General features: G+C 44.1%; 2 protein-coding genes across 2 annotated transcripts in view; one reads left to right on the top strand and one right to left on the bottom strand.

The window, feature by feature from the left end:
* Positions 1-237: 237 nt before the first annotated feature.
* psda (pleckstrin and Sec7 domain containing a) lies at positions 238-8,630 on the top strand (the record flags this gene model as incomplete). The annotated part of the gene is given in 3 exon segments (XM_034145600.1): positions 238-382; positions 957-1,097; positions 5,061-8,630. Coding segments are annotated over 3 exon segments (547 nt in total), but the record flags the coding sequence as incomplete, so codon positions are not given.
* Positions 8,631-9,404: 774 nt separating this feature from the next.
* nfkb2 (nuclear factor of kappa light polypeptide gene enhancer in B-cells 2 (p49/p100)) overlaps positions 9,405-21,768 on the bottom strand; it is a 28,440-nt gene continuing 16,076 nt past the window's right edge. Inside the window, 15 exon segments of the mRNA XM_034145599.1 lie at positions 9,405-10,289; positions 10,435-10,546; positions 10,757-10,863; positions 10,898-11,033; positions 11,146-11,345; positions 13,359-13,461; positions 13,902-14,071; positions 14,633-14,771; positions 14,774-14,818; positions 14,820-14,843; positions 16,060-16,174; positions 16,437-16,578; positions 17,452-17,676; positions 18,628-18,741; positions 20,808-20,946. Coding sequence (XP_034001490.1) covers positions 10,216-10,289; positions 10,435-10,546; positions 10,757-10,863; positions 10,898-11,033; positions 11,146-11,345; positions 13,359-13,461; positions 13,902-14,071; positions 14,633-14,771; positions 14,774-14,818; positions 14,820-14,843; positions 16,060-16,174; positions 16,437-16,578; positions 17,452-17,676; positions 18,628-18,741; positions 20,808-20,946 — 1,845 coding nt within the window. The 3' untranslated portion in view covers positions 9,405-10,215.

The following is a 21,768-nucleotide window of genomic DNA, read 5'->3' as shown; positions in this document are numbered from 1 at the left end:
ACACACACTCACTCACTCACTCACTCACTCACTCACACACACACACTCATTTGATTGTATGCATTGTCTTTAGGGTGCCTTACACAATCTGTCCAGGGACTACAGATGAAAAATAGCCTCTTGGCTAGCTCTGGAACATTTACAGAGATGTTGATAATGTGCACTGTCCCTGTTCAAATGAATAAATAAAATAAGTACAGGTGTTTCAGACTCCTCTTCTTCTCTCTCTTCTCTCAGGACTCCAGAACAGATGCAGTCGTGGATCACTCGCATCAACGTGGTGGCGGCCATGTTTTCTGCTCCTCCCTTCCCGGCGGCCATCGGCTCTCAGAAGAGATTCAGCCGCCCTCTACTGCCGGGGTCCAACACCAAACTCACACAGGTACACACACACACACACACACACACACACACACACACACACACACTCACACACCTGATCTGTTAGACCTTCCAGATGTGTTACCGGCTCCAGATGTTTCTCAGGTGAAAGCACGGCTTCAGGTGCACGGTTTATTTGTAATGTAGCAGTCCTCCATTGAAAGTGTAAAACAGCGGGACGGATGTTGATATTTACTTTTACATTACTTTTATTTGTTTATTTATTTTCTTTTTTCAGAAAATCTGACCTATTTAAAAACTCATTTAAAATTGTTTACCTCTTTCTATTCTCACATTTATTTCCTGTTTTTCTACATCGGGGGTCCAAACTGCGGCCCTTAGCAGATTCTTAAAGTGTACTGTGATCCGTCCCACACCTGAAACCTGTGTCGTATATTGTACTTATTAAATATATATGTACACGTATATTACACAGCAGTATGTGTTGATGATCCCACTTTTCAAATCAATTCAGTCAATTAAAACATGATCTAGATCTTCAGCCATCAGAGGAGCCTTTTGATTAGATCTTCTCCAGTTTCCTGTTGATCTTTACAGTTGTTGTTGTTGGTCAGGAGGAGCAGTTGAAGTGTCACGAGGGTCGCTTCAGGTCCGTCTCGTCAGATCTCTCAGAACTCTCCTCCGAACCCGACAGGAAGGTCAAAGGTCGCGAGATGGACGAGCAGAAACTGAGGCAGGAGTACCTGGAGTTTGAGGTGAACACACACACACACACACACACACACACACTCACACTCACACTCACACTCACACTCACAGACACAGACACAGACACACACACACACTCACTCACAATATTTAATGAAATAGATAAATATAAAATATAACTAGAGAATGCAATTCCTGAAGAAATTGCTAGTGGGAATGCTTTATGCTGAAAAGCTGACGCTGAACTGCTATGCTGAAATGTAATGTGTAAGAAGAAAGTGAAGAATTTAGATTGAAATGATACATGAACACTGGGGGCTTGAATGTGTGATGAGTGAAGAAAATAAAGTAAAAAGGCTTGGAAAAGCAGCAGAATATTTGAACTGCAAACTTTTGAACTAACTTGATGGTGAATGATCTGTCGCCATGGCAACGGCATTTGATGACACCCCATAATACGCTTAGATGCGTTGATGGCTGCATCGTTACCAAACCTGTGAAGTTTTGGGCCGTTTGGAGTATTTTCACTGAAGTTATGATAAAACCATGTTTCAAGGCGAGCATTGTGTTGCCATGGCAACGGTATTTGAAGAAATCTCAAAACTGTCCTGTAGATGTCTTCACGGCTGGACTGTTAGCACACATGTGAAGTTTGAGCACTTTTTGAACATTTTCATAGGAGTTATAGCGACATCGTCTTTTATGGCGAGGGATGCGTTTCCATGGAAACGGCATATGGTGAGATCTCAGATTTGGCGTAGAGCTGTTGAGGCATGGACCGGTGATATACAAGTGAAGATTGGGGGACGATTGGACCGTGTCGATTGGACTTGCAGCGATATTGTGTTTCATGGCGAGTTGTCTGTCGCCATGGCAACAGCATTTGATGACACCCCATAATACGCTTAGATGCGTTGATGGCCGCATCATTACCAAACCTGTGAAGTTTTGGGCTGTTTGGAGTATTTTCACTGAAGTTATGATAAAACCGTGTTTCAAGGCGAGCATTGTGTTGCCATGGCAACGGCATTTCAAGAAATCTCAAAACTGTCCCGTAGATGTCTTCACGGCTGGACTGTTAGCACACATGTGAAGTTTGAGCACTTTTTGAACATCTTCATAGGAGTTATACATTACATTAGGAGGTTACATTACTCTCTCTCTTCTCTTGATCGCCCTCTCTCTTCTCTTGATCGCCCTCTTGATCTTCGGCATATGATGATGACACCCCATAATTGACGTAGAGCTGTTGAGGGCAGGACCATTAACCTTTATCTGAAGTCTGCTGCTCTGAGCATGTCAGTTGGAGTTATGACATCATCGTGTTCCATTACACAGGTGTTTATAGTTGAGCTAACGAGCTCTGTAGAGATCAATGGTTTCCATTGTTCTGAATGAGAGATAAACCTCTTACATGTGAACGTTTTCTGGAAGAACCGTAACAGATATCTGTGAAATTTCAAAAAGTGAAGCATATCAAGGAAGTTGAGTATCTGAAGTGTAATTTTTGTGTACTTTCGGGTCAATAATGTGGCCTTTTTGGCAGTTTAACTAAAGGTGTGCGGCTGCTGCTGCGAGGAAATATCAGCCTGAAATTACAATGGGTTTTAATGGAGACATGTTGAACGTTTTTGTCACTTCATGCCCTCAAGAGGCATTTTGTTTAATTATTTTGCTTAATTATTTGTAATTTTTCAAGCTACGAGATGTTTTCCTACGTTTGTCATGAAAAATTATGTCTCAAGAATGTAGGGTTTGGGAATCATGGCAGGTTTAAAAAAAAATATGAAGGCAAATTTCAAGATTTCCTACACTCAAGCTGTGACATCACGCACTCTGCCTTAACGAGCTGCGCAATTTTAAAGTTAAAATGTTAAAAATGTGATGTATTATGGGATGTATCTCTGGAATTATGAAAGTTATGAATGATAAAAGTAATAGCCTGCGATTCCCGACCGAGCTGAACGTTTGATGTTTGAACGGAGTTTCTGCGATGTTGAATGTGGGAGGAGAAGACGGACAAAATAAGTTGGTGGAATAATAAACTTTTTGTCCGTAGCATAACATATAGTTGGAATGCTGTATCAGCATTCCAACTATATGCATTACAGCGACATCGTGTTTTATGGCGAGGGATGCGTTGCCATGGTAACGCCCCATTATATAATATCATGTCAGTTGGAGTTATGACATCATCGTGTTCCATGGCGAGGGATCGCCTAGCATCGAGCGAACGTGAAAAGCGGCACCACATCACGGCTACGCCGTGCGGTGAAAAGTTGCGATTTTGATGACTTTTCATCCCCCATGTCTCGAGACGCTACCCGCCGAATTTGGAGTCGACCGGATAAAATCCATAGGAGGAGTTCGTTAAAGTACGGAGGCCGAAAAACTCCATCAATCGCGTTTTCCAATGCGAAATTCAAAATGGCCGACTTCCTGTACGTTTTTCTATACACCTTCTAGAGGCTTTTTTGTTCGTCTCCGCACCCTAGATATACATAGCGATTTTCGTTCGTTTACGTGAAAGTGGGGGAGTTTATGTTAAAAACGGAAGTGGGCGTGGCCTGCGCATTTTTTTACGCAAAGTTCCGGAACCATATATACATCGCAATTTTCACCAGTCCTAACGCGCGTGCCAGAGTTCCCGCTAGAATATTTTGTTGGCGGTCAACATGTCCGTTAAAGTTGAAATCTTCCGGACAAAATGAGAAAAGTGCCGGTCAGAGGTCTTCTTTGTTATTTATTGAGCTTTAAAACAAATTGATATGATTCGATATTAAACAAACTAATTATAGTAGATTAACTGCATTATTCAAACGTGTACAGTAACTTACAATAACACGGGAATAATAAACGGAGCGCTCTCTCTCCCTCTCCTGACAACACGCCAGTATCATGCAGCTCGCGGATCCAGTAATGAGTGACCCGACAGTAAAACTAAACATATCTATAACTAGTTTAGGTAGTTTCAGAGGTCATTAAAATAACTACGTGATGTTCTAACCTGAAGTGTGTGTTGCTCTGCTCACCGCTGCAGGGGATCATGCAGAGCTGCGTGTCGACTCGTCAGCAGCAGCTGATCTCTCTCTCCCGTCAGATTAGACTTCACTCGCGTTTATGTCCATATCGATCAGATCTAACTAGTTCTAGCTAATGATATGACTACCTGCTTATCAAAAGACACCTAAACAATAAGCGTCGCTATGCAACCGGGTGAGGCCGCAAAGTATAGCGCAGCATTATGCATTTGTTTACATGCACACCGGAACCCCGAGGCATTACCAACAGATCAACGCACAATCAACCCATACAGGACATCTCTTTATGTCTCTTTACATTAAGTGTTAGACATTAGACTTGTCACAGACTCTTCTTGTCTGTCACAGACTCTTCTTGTCTGTCACAGACTCTTCTTGTCTGTCACAGACTCTTCTTGTCTGTCACAGACTCTTCTTGTCTGTCACATACTCTTCTTGTCTGTCACATACTCTTCTTGTAATTGCGCTAAGGGAAAATGATTTTGACCGGACATTTTGACCGGAGAGATTTAGATTTGCCGGTCTTCAGCATATTTTACCGATCATAGTCCGGTAATTACCGGCTAACGGGAACTCTGGCGCGTGCACAATTTGGTGAGTTTTCATATATGTTGAGGGGGTCAAAAGTGCGATCAAAGAGGGCACACACGTCACACAATTCACGCGTGTGTGCCCTCCATGTTGTGATGTGTGTTTCACCATACATCATGTTCGCTTTGCGAGCAATTACATTAGGGTTTTAGCCTCTGGTCTCAGACCCTAATGATAATCCTATCGATATCAATAATGTAGCGGGCTACCTACTGTTATGATTTCGGACCTTTTTTCTGGGCTTTTGCCCGTCGTTTTCCCTGTTTTGTGTGTTTTGCAGGGAATATCGCGAGCGACCTCTGGTCTCAGACCCTAAAAAGCAAAAACTGTCCAATAAATAAACTCTCCTCTCCCCCCCCCCCCTCTCTCTCCCCTCAGAAAACGCGGTACGGGACGTACTCCTTGCTGCTCCGCGCCCGGCTGGCTCACGGAGACGAGGACCTGTCGGCCTTCGAGGCGCGGCTGCTGGACGATGGCCTGCAGAGGGCGCACTCCAGCCCCACGCTGCCGCAGGAACCACAGAAGAAGAGCCGCGGACACAAGACCTCCCGCAGCCTAAAGGGCACTTCCTCTTCTTCGTCCTCCTCCACTGACAGGAAGAAGAACGGAGGAGAGAAACCAGAGGAGGAGGCGGCGTGACGGACAGGATGCATTATGGGTAGCAGACTCCTCCCACGACTTGCTTTGATTGGCTGAGCAGCCGGTGAGGCGTTCGAGGGCCGTGGGAGACCAGGCGCTCGTTAGGAAGGAGGAGGAGCGTTTCATTTCTCCACCAGTGAAACATTCAGGATCAAAATCTGAAGAGACGTTTAATTTCTGATCCGCAGCTAGGGAGAGTTTCAAAATAAAAGCTTTTATTTCCTGTCTGATCATCAGCAGGGGGAGAGTTTCAAAATAAAAGCTTTTATTTCCTGTCTGATCATCAGCAGGGGGAGAGTTTCAAAATAAAAGCTTTTATTTCCTGTCTGATCATCAGCAGGGGGAGAGTTTCAAAATAAAAGCTTTTATTTCCTGTCTGATCATCAGCAGGGGGAGAGTTTCATCGTTTTTTATTTTCCTTAAGTTGACGGAGAAGAGCCTAAATATCGAAACCGACCGTAAACACTTAGTAGGTACGTGTGTGTGTGTGCGTGTGTGTGTGTGCGTGCGTGTGTGTGTGCGTGCGTGTGTGTACGTATGTGCGTGCGTGTGCGTGCGTGTGTAAATACTTTATTTATGTGTTTTCTTCTTGCTGGAACAAACAGGAAGTTCTTTAGTGACTGTAAACTACTGAGCAGAAAATTCATATTTCCAACTTAATTTAAATTATTTTTTGTCGATGGATTCATTTGCAGATTTTTTTCTTGGTGCTTAAATTTAGATATATCATTATTATTTTGTATTATTGTTTAAAACTTTATTTATGGGGTCATTTTCTAAATAAAATAACAAAAAATGCATGAATGGAAAAATAGAAAATAATAAATTACAAACCCATAAAATAAATAAAATCTGGAAATGCTAAACAACAATAATATAGAACTTTTCCATTTCTTAGTGAGACTTAAAGATCTATAGAGACATTTTATTTTGAAGGCAGCAGATTTCCTGAATTTAGATATTTTCTGCTCCGTGGTTTAGTCGCTGCTCTTCCTCTCGTCGCTGGAGTCCGTCCTCTTTCCACATTCCTGTTGTATCCTAAAGTTTATGAATTATTATCTTTCTTTGTTTTTGTTCAGATGTGTTTCATATTTTTGTTAAAGGAAATGAACATTAAATAAGGCTGGGGCTTCTGGGTAATGAAGTTTTCTGTTGCTGCCAATTGGAGACGACTTCAGACACTTAGTTTCAAATAAAAAATAACGTTATAAGTGGGGGGTTGTGCGGATTCAGTGTTTCTGAAAGCCTCACGATTACTGACAGGAAGTGGTCACCAGGTGGCAGCAGAGAGAAAACTGCTCTTCTTCTTCACGGTTTTATACATATTGTGTATAAATGTTTAATAATGCTGACATTATTTTTGAAATGCAACTTTTTTTGAAACCCTGATCAATAATCTGTGTCCCGATCGCACTGAGGGGAAACTTGAAGATTTATCTTTTTGAGTTTGTTTTTTGAGTTTTTATTGCAGGCCATTTTGTTTTGTAAAGTTTTCCAGCTGTTTGTGAAACGCTGGAACCTGATGCTGGATCGACGTGTGGGTCATCGGACTCAAAACTCTTTAAAAACTCTTTAAAACGATGTAGAAACCAAGGTTTCAAAGGTACTGAGAGAACGGAAACTACGGAGGCTTTCGAACCATATTTAACGTGTTTGTTTACGCCATGGTCCGAAGAACGTTGTCATGTGATCTCGCCGTGAGAGTTTCTCAACACTCCATTTGATAAACACTAACTTTGTTGTTCGACTTCAAGGACTTCTCCAATAAGACCATCTTAAATCAGTTTTCCACGTTTGATGTCCGACATAAACCACATCGGAGCTTCTTGTTTAAACTCCCGGTCGCAGACAGGAGTCAGTTCATGGACTACATTTCCCATCAGGCCTTGCAACGCCTCAAGCTGAGTCCTAACGCTCCACTCACAAACACTTTACACCTTTAGCAGCAACGTTTAACTACGTGGTTAAGTTTAGAGGAACATCATGGTTTGGGTTAAAATAAGTGAGTTTGTCTCGAGAACTAAGTTACGTTAGTAACCTAAGCTTTAATCATTAAAAGTTTGTTTCACGCGGGACATCAGCGCTTCTCCCTATGCAGACTTTATAACTCTTTAATATCTATGGATGCATTACGTGGTTAACAAACACGTAACTAGCTATTCGTCTTGTGATCATGCAAGAATTCAAATTGTCAAATCTGAAACTCGTCCACATGGAAACACGATTTTATGGAGTTTTGGAAAATGTACGTTTTGCTGAAACAGGAAAATATCCTTCTTTGTTAGAGCTTAGCAGACAGCAGGTGTTTAGATAAGGAAAACATCACGGTTTGGGTTCAAATCAGTGAGCTTGTTACGAGAACTAAGTTACGTTAGTAATCTAAATTGGTTTGACGCGGGACGTTCACATTTGATCTGTTTGTGAACGCAGCAAAAACAAACGTAGTCCACCGCAGAAGAAGGGTCTGACCCGAAAGCTTTACGTGTTTAGGTTCACAAAACATCGGTTTGGGGTTAAAAAGTGTTCGTGACGTTCAAACCGAAGTCTTAAACGAGGCGCTTGTTTTCCCGCCCGTGTGTAGGAAGATTCAGGAAACTTAATACCTCCAAAATCCAACTTTCATAGGAAGTTATTTCCGTGTTACACATCGATGATCCACTCCTTTTACTTTGGAAAACCCGCACATTTCCCGAACACTCCTCGACTCTGAGAGAACGTTGGAGACGAGAACGGGACGTAGAGACGCTCCTCTCCGTCTCCAATAACCTCGGGTCGTATTTACTCCTCTAATATCCAGTTGTGTATTCGGGTGTATTGTCGCTCTGTGCAATGTAAGCAGCATAGGATGAACCGTCTAAGAGTCATGGCCGCTTCCAGCTGTGTCCGTGTTTGTAAATAAAGTTGAAGCCATCCTGAAGTCGGCCGGACGTTTAGCTGCTGGTTAGATTTAAAGCAGACGTTATTTATTCTTTAGTTTCTGTGAATGTTTTTTTTGTTGATAGCTGTACATACCGTCCACTTCCTGTGAGGCTCGTAGTGAAACACAGACTTCCTGTTTGTACCTTGTTGAAGGCTTAGAGGCAAAAATAAAAACATTTCAAAAACAAGAGTCCGTTTTTATTCAAAGTCTCAGAAACAGTCGCAGCGCTTGTCTCGTTAAATACAGAATATATTCCATCACCAAACAGAGAATACACAGTATTAGTAAAAACATGTTATCTGAAAGTAACGGAGAAGTCCTCATTAATTAAACAATTCAGTCTTATTAATGTTTTGAATCAAAGCTCAAATAAAAAACACTCAAAATGACTCGAAGTTATATATATTTTATCTTTCAACTTCATTTAACGTTTGGATTTAATATCATCTTTTTAACTTGTTTTATTGAATTGACTTTTAGCTTTTAACTAACTCTTAAACAAAGTCAATATTTGTATTAAACGTATTCATTGTAATTTTTAGGGCTGTCCCGAATACCATTTTTCGGGCTCCGGATCTTCGGTAGTAAGCAGCAGCGAATATTCGAATATTCGGCCCGCACGGGGCGGCGTAGTAATCAGCAGCGAACCGCTTCAACACGTGTATTTCAGTGTATTCACGACATTCATTTAGTTATTCTACAGTATTGTTGTTTTATAGTTGTTTGTTAATGTAACCCAATTTGTGTTTTTTGAAATTGAAAAGGATATCGCATTGTGTTTGTCGTTGCAGTTGTATATGTCCAAAGTGTAATTTGGCTTGGCTTCCTATTTACTGACATGCTTTTATTTTGAAGGAGAGTTAGCGCAGTTGACAGGAAGTTGTTGTTGCTATGGAAACAACGTGACGGAGATTAACGGAGAAAAGTAATATCTACATATAAAGACGGAGAAAGTAAACGATAACGTTTATGGTTAAGTGTTAGCACCCCCCGAAGAGGCACAAGCTCTTACGTTGATATTGGAGATTTCAATAAATTCAATTTGAAGAAAAAACAAACAAAACGAATATCCGAATAACGAAATTGAAACCCGAATAGTACTCCAACGAATGATTATTCGGATATTCGGGTACAGCCCTAGTCATTTTCACAATAAAAGCCCAAAATGTTGACTTTTTAATTACAATTTTACTTTTATAATATTTTCACACTTTTAGAGACTTTCTAACGAACCGTGTTCCGCACCAATGAAGACCGTGCTGCATTCATGAACCAACACAAAAACTGGAAATCTCACTACTTTCCTAGGAACTGAAGATGCAAGCTTTGTAAACACTGAGTTATAGTTCATGTGTGTTCATGTTCAAATGTGTTCTGTATCTTTAAAAACTCAAACTGAAACTCCTTTTTTAAATGTTAAAAAGGTGGGTTTTTTGGGGTAAAACGCTAAAACTTCTGACGTCACAGGAGTTACAATCTTTGGGTCCGAGTCCAGGTCCTGGAGAGGACAGAAACCACGTCTTCAAATCTGAAAGACCTGAAGAGTCCTGGTTCTTGAAGAGTTCTGGTTCCAAAGAGTCCTGGTTCCTAAAGAGTTCTGGTTCCGAAAGAGTCCTGGTTCTTGAAGAGTCCAGTTCTTGAAGAGTCCTGGTTCCTAAAGAGTTCAGTTCTTGAAGAGTCCTGGTTCCTAAAGACACCTGGTTCCTAAAGAGTTCTGGTTCCTAAAGAGTCCTGGTTCTTGAAGAGTCCAGTTCTTGAAGAGTCCTGGTTCCTAAAGAGTTCTGGTTCCTAAAGAGTTCAGTTCTTGAAGAGTCATGGTTCCTAAAGAGTCCTGGTTCCTAAAGAGTCCAGTTCTTGAAGAGTTCTGGTTCGTAAAGAGTTCTGGTTCTTGAAGAGTCCAGTTCTTGAAGAGTTCTGGTTCCTGAAGAGTCCTGGTACCGAAACTGCTTGAAACAGGATTTTACCTCCTGCTCGTCACTGATTGGCCACAGGCGGCTCCTCCTCTTCATCCATTGGCTGGCTGCCGAAGCCGCTGTCAACTGTGGCGTCTGATTGGACGGAAAAAAAAACAGGTGAGGTGTGTGTGTGTGTGTGTGTGTGTGTGTGTGTGTGTGTGTGTGTGTGTGTGTGTGTGTGTGTGTGTGTGTGTGTGTGTGTGTGTGTGTGTGTGTGTGCGCCTGTGTGTGTGTGTACCTGTGTTGTGTTTGTCCTCCTGCAGCTGCTTGTCTCTCAGCAGTCGAACTCCTTCTGTCAGACCGAGAGACTGAAGAGCTTCAACCAGAGCAGAGAGCGCACCTCCCCCCAGCTACACACACACACACACACACACACACACACACACACACACACACACACACACACACACACACACACACACACACACACACACACACAGGTTAGAACATATGCAGGTTACATTTTTTCAACAAAAGCTCTTATTTCCTTTCTGAAAATCAGCAGGGGTAGATTTCACAATAAAAGCTTGTACTTCCTGTGTTACGTGTGTGTGTGTTACCTGGTAGTGCCTCAGCAGCTGTTGGCAGGGGGAGGAGCTCTCCAGGTAAAGGGGGGTCAGCGTCATCATCCCCAGTCTTTCTGCCAGTTTCCTCCAGGGGGCGTCACCTCCACCTGTCTCACCTGTCCCCCCCCCCCACACTCAGCAGCTCCACCAGGTGGGACAGTGTCTCCTCGTCCAGACCCCCCGCTGGGACCCCCGCATCAGAGACGCTGCTCGACTTCATCTTCTTACTGGACTTACTGGACCTCTGATCTGAGACCAGCAGACTCCTCACCTGGGGGAGAGGGGGGGGGGGAGACAGGTGAGGAGGGACAAGGTGAGTTTTATGTTCTTTGTCCACTGTGTAATTCCAGCCTGTGCTTTTATTTTGAAAAGGTAATAACTACCTTCTGGCAGCGGGCCAGGTCCAGAGGGGTGTGTCCCGGCGCAGGCCTCTTACGGGGGTTGATGATTGGTTGTGAGGCGACCTCCTGCTCTCTGATTGGCTGTGAGGCAGCCTCCCGCTCTCTGATTGGTTCCTCGTCTTCCTCGTCTGAAGAGGAGCTGAAGAAGAGCGGCTCGTCGTTCTCTATGTTTTTATCAGCGCCTGAAAAACAGCCTCATTTACTATATTATATAAATGTTTACTAAATAATAATGTACCTGAATGGTACATTATTACAGGTAGCTAACCTAAGCTAACACTTAGCTAACGTATCTTAACACCGCTAACCAACTCCAACAGATGGCTAACACTTAGCTAACGTATCTTAACACCGCTAACCAACTCCAACAGATGGCTAACACTTAGCTAACGTATCTTAACACCGCTAACCAACTCCAACAGATGGCTAACACTTAGCTAACGTATCTTAACACCACTAACCACCTCCAACAGATGGCTAACACTTACCTAACACTTAGCTAACGTATCTTAACACCACCAACCACCTCTAACAGGTAGCTAACACTTAGCTAACATATCTCAACACCGCCAACCATCTCTAACAGGTAGATAACACTTAGCTAACATATCTCAACACCGCCAACCACCTCTAACAGGTAGCTAACACGTATCTCAACACCGCCAACCACCTCCAACAGGTAGCTAACACTTAGCTTACGTATCTCAACACCGCCAACCACCTCCAACAGGTAGCTAACCTAAGCTAACACTTAGCTTACGTATCTCAACACCGCCAACCACCTCCAACAGGTAGCTAACACTTAGCTAAAGTATCTTAACACCGCTTACCAGAGGTGGGACAAAGTCATTGTTTTGCAAGTCCGAGTCAAGTCTCAAGTCTTTGCGCTCAAGTCCATGTCAAGTCTCAAGTCAGGATGGGAAAGTTCAAGTCAAGTCCAAGTCCTAAACTTTGACAAAACGAGTCTTAAACAAGTCATTATGTGCTTTTCACCAAATGTAATGACATTGATCAACAGAATCATACTTAATAATCAAACTGCTCTTTATTAGTCACATTAATCATTTAATAATCCATTTTCTCTCTGCTGGTAAAGTAACGTGTTTTTTTCTATTGTAAGAAGGATCAGTAAGGTAAGGCTATCGTGACGGTTTGATTCAGAAGGAGTTTAATGTATAAGATCCCTGATGTTGAGGTGACCAGAATGTTTATTTCCACTGTACAGCATGTTATAAGGGACCCACAACCTATCTTTATGCAAGGGATAATGTGCAGCGAGGCGTCTCTATGGGGGAAAGAACACCTGAATCTAGATCCCTCTGCAGGTGGTACTTTAACTATATTTTGATGATAATACTTTTCTACTTTTACTTGAGTAACATTTTGAATGCAGGACTTTTTATTGTAACCGAGTATTCCTACACTCTGGTACTGTTATTCAAGTACAAGATCTGAACTTCTCCCACCTCTGGCAATAAATCCTGAGTGGTTACCAAAACAAAAACCCTGCTCTGAAGGTTATTTTCATTTTACAAATCCTGCACTCAGCTTTGCTTTCTCCAATATCATTGAAATGCAGCCAGAAGCTGCTTCTTTTTTCGGTTTTCGCAAATTTCTTGACTTTTTCCGACGCGCTTGCATTTAAATCCGTCTCCCAGTCGCTCTGTGTAGCTGGCCTGTACCACTACACCTGCTGTCTTTGGGAGCGTCTGCCCCCCACCCTTCTTTCACATAATGGTATGATCCTAGTGTGTCCTCGCATATGATTGGCCGCATGGTGGCTCAGCAAAATAAAGTCCCGCCCCTGCCTGCAAGGATTCACAGCAAGAGTTGCAGCGGCTGAAGATTCTGCTTTCCCCGACGGGAGTCTGCTCTTCTAACGGCATCTCGCGATCGGCGTGTTGGAGACCCCTGAATTAAATGATCAAGTCACCTCAAGTCAGAAGGCTCAAGTCCAAGTCAAGTCCCGAGTCATTAGTGTTCAAGTCCAAGTCGAGTCGCAAGTGTTTTGTGATTTTGTCAAGTCGAGTCCAAAGTCATCAAATTGGTGACTCGAGTCGGACTCGAGTCCAAGTCATGTGACTCGAGTCCTAGTCATGTGACTCGAGTCCACACCTCTGCCGCTTATTACCTCCAACAGGTAGCTAACCTCCACTATGATCTGCTTTATTATCATTGATGCAGGTGTGTGTTACCTGCAGCGATGAGCATGGAGACGAGCGTCGGGGAGCCCAGACTCGCTGCCAGGTGCAGAGCAGAGTTCCCTCCAAACGTCACAGCGTTCACATCCGCCTTCAGCTGCACACATGCGCACACACACACACACACAACACACACACACACACACACACACACACACACACACACACACACACACACACACACACACACACACACACACACACACACACACACACACACACACGCACACACACACACGCACACACACAGGTTAGAACATATGCAGGTTACATTTTTTCAACAAAAGCTCTTATTTCCTTTCTGAAAATCAGCAGGGGTAGATTTCACAATAAAAGCTTGTGTGTGTGTGTGTGTGTGTGTGTGTGTGTGTGTGTGTGTGTGTGTGTGTGTGTGTGTGTGTGTGTGTGTGTGTGTGTGTGTGTGTGTGTGTGTGTGTGTGTGTGTGTGTGTGTGTGTGTGTGTGTGTGTGTGTGTGTGTGTGTGTGTGTGTGTGTGTGTGTGTGTGTGTGTGTGTGTGTGTGTGTGTGTGTGTGTACCTCAGTGATGAGGGTGCAGGCTCCTCTGAACAGGTTCCTCTTCACTGATAGGTGCAGAGCTGTGTGCCCGCTCTTCAGCTCCGGAGCGTTGATCTTGGCTCCGCCCCCAACGAGGAGGCGCAGACATCGCTCCCCGTCCCTCCTGACGGCCAGGTGCAGCGGCTGCATACCTGAGGAGCAGATATAACAGATTCAAGATTCAATGGTTTTATCATCAGATGCTCAGCAGCTACAGTGTAGAAATGGAAATGAAATTCTTCTGACCTGAGCTCCTCCAACAATGCAACATATCATAAAATACAAAATAATGCAAGAAGTCTATATACATGTAAATAGAATATGATATGTACAAGAACAGAATATGAAATTAAATAATGTACATTAAGACAAATATATGTCCTGTACAGGTGGGGTTCTCCTGTGCAATACTATTATTATTAATAATGTTCGATAATAACGTGCAGTTACGTATCTGCCACTACGTTTTGTTGCACTACTAAACACTGCTCGTCTGTGTTTCCTGTAGATATTTAATTGCTCTTTTTATGACTGTTAGTGTACAGTTTATTATCATGCTGCTGTGTTTATTGTATTTTTGTAACTCTGGCACAACAATTTCCTTTGGGATAAATAAAGTCTTATCTTAACTTTTCTTATCTTAGGTGGTGTTTCCCATTACAGGTAATTTATCATATATAATATATTTCCTGTCCAGGTGGTGTTTATCTCACCGTGGTAGTCATGTGCGTTGACCAGGTGAGCGTTGTGTTCCCCAAGGTGAGCCAGCAGGGGGCGCAGCGAGGCAGAGTCTCCGTTCAGCGCCGCCAGGTGGAGCGGGCTGCGACCCTCTCCGTCCAATCGGGAGGGGGTCAGCCCCCGCCCCGCAGGAGAGCCTCCAACACCTTCACCTGCCGCGTGAATCACCGCCAGGTGCAGCGGAGTCTGAGGGTAACAGAGGATAAGATACACTTTATTGATCCCAAATTGAAAAATTTAAATTTAAAATGTAGTGTGAAGAAATAGAAACAGGTTTTATAAGCTACCTGATGGAGGTGATTAGCAGTTTTAAGTTACATTAGCTACCTGTTGGAGGTGGTTGGCGGTGTTGAGAAACGTTAGCTAAGTGTTAGCTTAGGTTAGCTACCTGTTGGAGGTGGTTGGCGGTGTTGAGAAACGTTAGCTAAGTGTTAGCTTAGGTTAGCTACCTGTTAGAGGTGGTTAGCGGAGTTGAGATACTTAAGCTAAGCGTTAGCTACCTGTTGGAGGTGGTAGCGGTGTTGAGATACGTTAGCTAAGTGTTAGCTACCTGTTGGAGGTGGTTAGCGGTGTTAGCTAAGTGTTAGCTACCTGTTGGAGGTGGTTAGCGGTGTTAGCTAAGGGTTAGCTACCTGTTGGAGGTGGTTAGCGGTGTTAGCTAAGTGTTAGCTACCTGTTGGAGGTGGTTGGCGGTGTTAGCTAAGTGTTAGCTACCTGTTGGAGGTGGTTGGCGGTGTTAGCTAAGGGTGAGCTACCTGTTGGAGGTGGTTGGCGGTGTTAGCTAAGGGTTAGCTACCTGTTGGAGGTGGTTGGCGGTGTTAGCTACCTGTTGAAGGTGGTTAGCGGTGTTAGCTAAGGGTTAGCTACCTGTTGGAGGTGGTTAGCGGTGTTAGCTAAGTGTTAGCTACCTGTTGGAGGTGGTTCGCGGTGTTAGCTAAGTGTTAGCTACCTGTTGGAGGTGGTTAGCGGTGTTAGCTAAGTGTTAGCTACCTGTTGGAGGTGGTTAGCGGTGTTAGCTAAGTGTTAGCTACCTGTTGGAGGTGGTTAGCGGTGTTAGCTAAGTGTTAGCTACCTGTTGGAGGTGGTGTAGCGGTGTTAGCTAAGTGTTAGCTACCTGTTGGAGGTGGTTAGCGGTGTTAGCTACGTGTTAGCTACCTGTTGGAGGTGGTTCGCGGTGTTAGCTAAGTGTTAGCTACCTGTTGGAGGTGGTTTAGCGGTGTTAGCTAAGTGTTAGCTACCTGTTGGAGGTGGTTAGCGGTGTTAGCTAAGTGTTAGCTACCTGTTGAAGGTGGTTAGCGGTGTTAGCTAAGTGTTAGCTACCTGTTGGAGGTGGTTAGCGGTGTTAGCTAAGTGTTAGCTACCTGTTGGAGGTGGTTAGCGGTGTTAGCTAAGGGTTAGCTACCTGTTGGAGGTGGTTAGCGGTGTTCAGGACGTTTTGCTGCTGGCTGCTCAGCAGGGTGTGGATCAGCTGCTGGATCACACTGGTCTGCTGATGGATGATGGCCAGGTGCAAAGGACTGTGGGAAAAGTCAAATCCAGTTTAAAAACAGAAAACTAACAATATTTACGGTCAAAGATGCAATGACATATAAAGATTTGACAAATTGGTCATGGCCCTAAAATAAAGATCATGTGGCACGACTTTGTTTATTGTTTATCCTAAACATAATTCATTTTCAAGTTATTAGAAACTAAACATAAGCATTAGGAAAGTTGATCCTTGTGGTTGTCATCTCCTGTTTCTTAGACGAATTAACCAAATAAACCAAATGAGCTCACGTGTCTCCGTTGCCGTCCTGGACCCCACAGAGGTGTCTCTGGATGGCCAGAAGGACCCGGGCGTCCCCAGAGCTGCAGTACTGAAGCAGGGCGGCCGCCGTCTGCCGGGCGCTGAGAGACGCTCGGGAGCGGAGTGCGGCGGCTGGAGACAAAACACAACCAGCTCGTTAAGTACAGTTAGAAAACTCTCCCTGGTCCCCGGCTTGAGCTTCAATCTCAGGATCCATGTATCTGTGATCCTCTCCAGAATGGAAGTAGTCATCACATACAGAGCATCAACTAGTTCCTGAACAGTGTCCTTCACATGCTGATATCCAAGAGAGGGAGTTACACAGTCACAAGATGGAGGAATAGAAAGCAGTATTCAATGTTTACTTCAGATTAGCTCCACGTCAGAAATGAGCATGCTTGGCAGTGTTTCCCCTAGGTTTACTGCTTTGGGGGGGTGCTGCCTGAGCGAGGGGGGGGTATTGGGATATATTTAAAAAAGATCCTCTGGAGCAGAGAGAGGAGCTGTGGATTATTGTTATTGATTAATGCTTCAGTGTTTCTTTGGGTCAAAAACACTAAACTCACAATTTAAAATGAAAGCGTTTAGTTTATTTAATAAAAGAGCACATGTTCAATGTGAAAAGTGACAGTAGATATAGTTTAGTTGAAATTTGGTAAAAAATTAAAAAAAAGATTATATATATATATTTTTTTAAACACCTTCAATTTTAGCGCGCAACATAAGTGCGCGGGGCTCCGTTGGCGGGGCGCAGCGCCCCTCCAAGACAATGGTAGGGGAAACACTATCTCCATAGAGGCTGAATCATCATGTTAATCACATAGCTATTATATGCCTGAAACAGTCCTGATGCTCTTCTAGGTAATCACACATCCTGTCATGTTCACAGCTACAGTTGGGATACCTTTGTTATCATGTTACTCTCATGTTGGAAGAGGACGTTCAGTATCGTCCCAACAAATATATATATATTTGCAAGGAATCAGATCAAGTTTTGTTTCTTACTGAGCTGAAACAGCTGCTGCTGCAGAGGGGAGCCTGTCTGTCCTCCTGTCTGTCCTCCTGTCTGTCCTCCTGTCTGTCCTCCTGTCTGTCCTCCTGTCTGTCCCTCGGTCTGAGGGGCGGAGCTTGACATCTGAGCCCCTCCCCCTCCGCTGAAGCCAGAGAATCCTCCGGTGAAGAAGACTCCTCCTCCTCCTCCTCCGTTCATCTGCTGGTTGAACTGAAATCCTGCAGAAAGAATCAAATTCCACGTTAGCCAGTTAGCCATAGTTAGCTGGACGAAGGAAATGCAGGAGGAACGTTCCAGAACATCTGAAAGTACGATGCTAAGCAGTTAAGTGCTAAGAAGCTAAAGTACAATGCTAAGAAGCTAAAGTGTAATGCTAAGAAGCTAAAGTACAATGCTAAGAAGCTAAAGTGGAATGCTAAAAAGCTAAAGTACAATGCTAAGAAGCTAAAGTACAATGCTAAGAAGCTAAAGTGGAATGCTAAGAAGCTAAAGTACAATGCTAAGAAGCTAAAGTACAATGCTAAGAAGCTAAAGTACAATGCTAAGAAGCTAAAGTACAATGCTAAGAAGCTAAAGTACAATGCTAAGAAGCTAAAGTACAATGCTAAGAAGCTAAAGTGGAATGCTAAGAAGCTAAAGTGGAATGCTAAGAAGCTAAAGTACAATGCTAAGAAGCTAAAGTGGAATGCTAAGAAGCTAAAGTACAATGCTAAGAAGCTAAAGTACAATGCTAAGAAGCTAAAGTACAATGCTAAGAAGCTAAAGTGGAATGCTAAGAAGCTAAAGTACAATGCTAAGAAGCTAAAGTGCAATGCTAAGAAGCTAAAGTGCTACGAAGCTAAAGTGCTAAGAAGCTAAAGTGCTAAGAAGCTAAAGTGCAATGCTTAAAAGTTCAAGTCTGATGCTAAAGCTAAAATAAGATGCTAAGAAGCTAAAGCACGATCCCAATATGTCAAAACGATACGAGACCAAATATTGTGTAATACATTTCCGATATGGTTTGAGTGTGTGATGTGAAGAGTGTTTATTATTAGTTGTATAGATACGTGGGCGCTGATACTCGGCCTTCCCTGCAATGCCACTATTCAGGGGTCAAACATATTGGGACATTTGATATGCTCCATTTCCAAATGGTGTCACTGGAGTTATTCCTCCTCCTCCGAACCCACCTCCTGCTCCTCCTCCTCCTGCAGCTCCTCCTCCGAACCCCCCTCCTGCTCCTCCTCTCCAGGGCTCGTAGTGAGGCAGCGGCTTCTGCTTCTTCCTCAGCACCTCCTCTTTGTCTGAAAGAGTTGACATTTCAAAAGTGAATTGAAGTAAAAGCGGGAAGACATGAAAAGAGTTTTCAAAGAAAACGTCCTCTTTGTGGTTTTTGAGTCTGTGCCTGATGAGTGAGAGGGTGATGAGTCTGTGCCTGATGAGTGAGAGGGTGATGAGTGAGAGGGATACTGAAACTGCTCTGAGGGAAACCCCGACAACATGTTGCTGTGCTTCTGTACGGGGATTCACCGGCCCTCCATGTTCACCTCCATGTTCACCTCCATGTTCACCTCCATGTTCACATCCTGCTTCTCTACGGCGCTTCACATTGTTGGTGCTTCTGGTTAGAGCGTAGTTGCTGTGCTCCAGCTTTATCAGCCTTTCTTACCAGATAAACCGTTTTTAAGGAACTGTTATTGAGTAAAAACACTAATTCAAGTGAGAAACCAACATTGAAAATACGTGCTGGTTCTTCTCGTAGCTCCTCATAGCAGAGCATCTTCATCACAAGACTCTACAGAGTTATACAACATGTCCTCATCAGATTTTATTGTCATCCTGCATTTATTTAGAAAAACTCAAAATTCTGACCTTTTCTGAAAATCAAAAAACTGACTTTTTTTCAAAATCTCCAATTTCTCAGCATTCTGACTTTTTTCTTAAAATTCTTACTTTTTCCTGAAATCTCATAATTCTGACTCTTTTCCAAAAATCAAAACATTTCGACTTTTTTCCAAAATAAACATACGGTGTGTTTCTCACCTTGGACCTGGGGGATGTAGGTGAACTGTTTGGGGGCGGGGCTTCATAAGGTGGTTAAACATAAGGTCTCTCACCTTGGACCTGGGGGATGTAGGTGAACTGTTTGGGGGTGGGGCTTCATAAGGTGGTTAAACATAAGGTCTCTCACCTTGGACCTGGGGGATGTAGGTGAACTGTTTGGGGGCGGGGCTTCATAAGGTGGTTAAACATAAGGTCTCTCACCTTGGACCTGGGGGATGTAGGTGAACTGTTTGGGGGCGGGGCTTCATAAGGTGGTTAAACATAAGGTCTCACCTTGGATCTGGGGGATGTAGGTGAACTGTTTGGGGGCGGGGCTTCATATGGTGGTTAAACATAAGGTCTCTCACCTTGGACCTGGGGGATGTAGGTGAACTGTTTGGGGGCGGGGCTTCATAAGGTGGTTAAACATAAGGTCTCTCACCTTGGACCTGGGGGATGTAGGTGAACTGTTTGGGGGCGGGGCTTCATAAGGTGGTTAAACATAAGGTCTCTCACCTTGGACCTGGGGGATGTAGGTGAACTGTTTGGGGGCGGGGCTTCATAAGGTGGTTAAACATAAGGTCTCTCACCTTGGACCTGGGGGATGTAGGTGAACTGTTTGGGGGCGGGGCTTCATAAGGTGGTTAAACATAAGGTCTCACCTTGGATCTGGGGGATGTAGGTGAACTGTTTGGGGGCGGGGCTTCATAAGGTGGTTAAACATAAGGTCTCTCACCTTGGACCTGGGGGATGTAGGTGAACTGTTTGGGGGCGGGGCTTCATAAGGTGGTTAAACATAAGGTCTCTCACCTTGGACCTGGGGGATGTAGGTGAACTGTTTGGGGGCGGGGCTTCATAAGGTGGTTAAACATAAGGTCTCTCACCTTGGACCTGGGGGATGTAGGTGAACTGTTTGGGGGCGGGGCTTCATAAGGTGGTTAAACATAAGGTCTCACCTTGGATCTGGGGGATGTAGGTGAACTGTTTGGGGGCGGGGCTTCATAAGGTGGTTAAACATAAGGTCTCTCACCTTGGACCTGGGGGATGTAGGTGAACTGTTTGGGGGCGGGGCTTCATAAGGTGGTTAAACATAAGGTCTCTCACCTTGGACCTGGGGGATGTAGGTGAACTGTTTGGGGGCGGGGCTTCATAAGGTGGTTAAACATAAGGTCTCTCACCTTGGACCTGGGGGATGTAGGTGAACTGTTTGGGGGGGGGGGCTTCATAAGGTGGTTAAACATAAGGTCTCTCACCTTGGACCTGGGGGATGTAGGTGAACTGTTTGGGGGCGGGGCTTCATAAGGTGGTTAAACATAAGGTCTCTCACCTTGGACCTGGGGGATGTAGGTGAACTGTTTGGGGTCGCTGCTGTCGCCCGCCTTCTTCCTCTTCAGCTGCAGGAAGACGGTGACGGGACGCTCGATCTCTGCGCTGTGATAGGCCGGCGTCTTGAACACGATGGCGTACTGAGGAGAGGGGAGCGATGCGTTTAGTGGCATCGGGAAAACACAGTGACGTCTGTTCTGGTGTTTTTTACCCATGGTATGTTAATCATGCGGTAACAGTTTGACATTTCACATCATATGGAAAATCACTAGGGCTGTCAAGTTAACGCGTTAATAATGCGTTAACGCAAAACAAAATTAACGCCACTAATTACTTTAACGTGATTAACGCATGTGCATTTTTTGTCCTCGGCCGCCCCGTAGTTTCAGAGCGCATCGAGTTTAAAATACCATCTATACAATCTAAGCACACTGCTGATGCCGACAGCCCCGCTCCTGCCTCCCGCTTGCAGCAGAGCACACTTGAAAGTGTGCGGGGGAGACGCCTGGACACGTCTACGAGCAGCAAGCTTTCAACAAAGATCGCTAAATGGGTGGCTACAGTTTGCGGAGGATTTAAGAAAGACTTCCACAGTTGCGCTCACCGGAGACTATTGGACTTCACTCAGTAATGACAGTCACCTCGGGGTCACACACACACACACACACACACACACACACACACACACACACACACACACACACACACACACACACACACACACCACACACACACACACACACACACACACACACACACACACACACACACACACACACACACACACACACACACACTTTGTATTGTATTATTGTATGAGAGAGGTTCCAGGTTGTTGTGTTTAATATTCATGAGAATATTTGTCATTGTTCAAATGATAATAAACAAACATTTGCATAAAGCATATTTGTCCACTCATATGTTGATAAGAGTATTCAAAACTTGAAAAATATCCCTCCAAG

The sequence above is a fragment of the Trematomus bernacchii genome, unplaced genomic scaffold (genome assembly GCF_902827165.1).
Source record: "Trematomus bernacchii unplaced genomic scaffold, fTreBer1.1, whole genome shotgun sequence".
In the NCBI taxonomy this organism is placed as follows: domain Eukaryota; kingdom Metazoa; phylum Chordata; class Actinopteri; order Perciformes; family Nototheniidae; genus Trematomus; species Trematomus bernacchii.
Note: the sequence above shows the minus strand (reverse complement) of the source record. Positions and strands in the feature narration are given on the sequence as shown.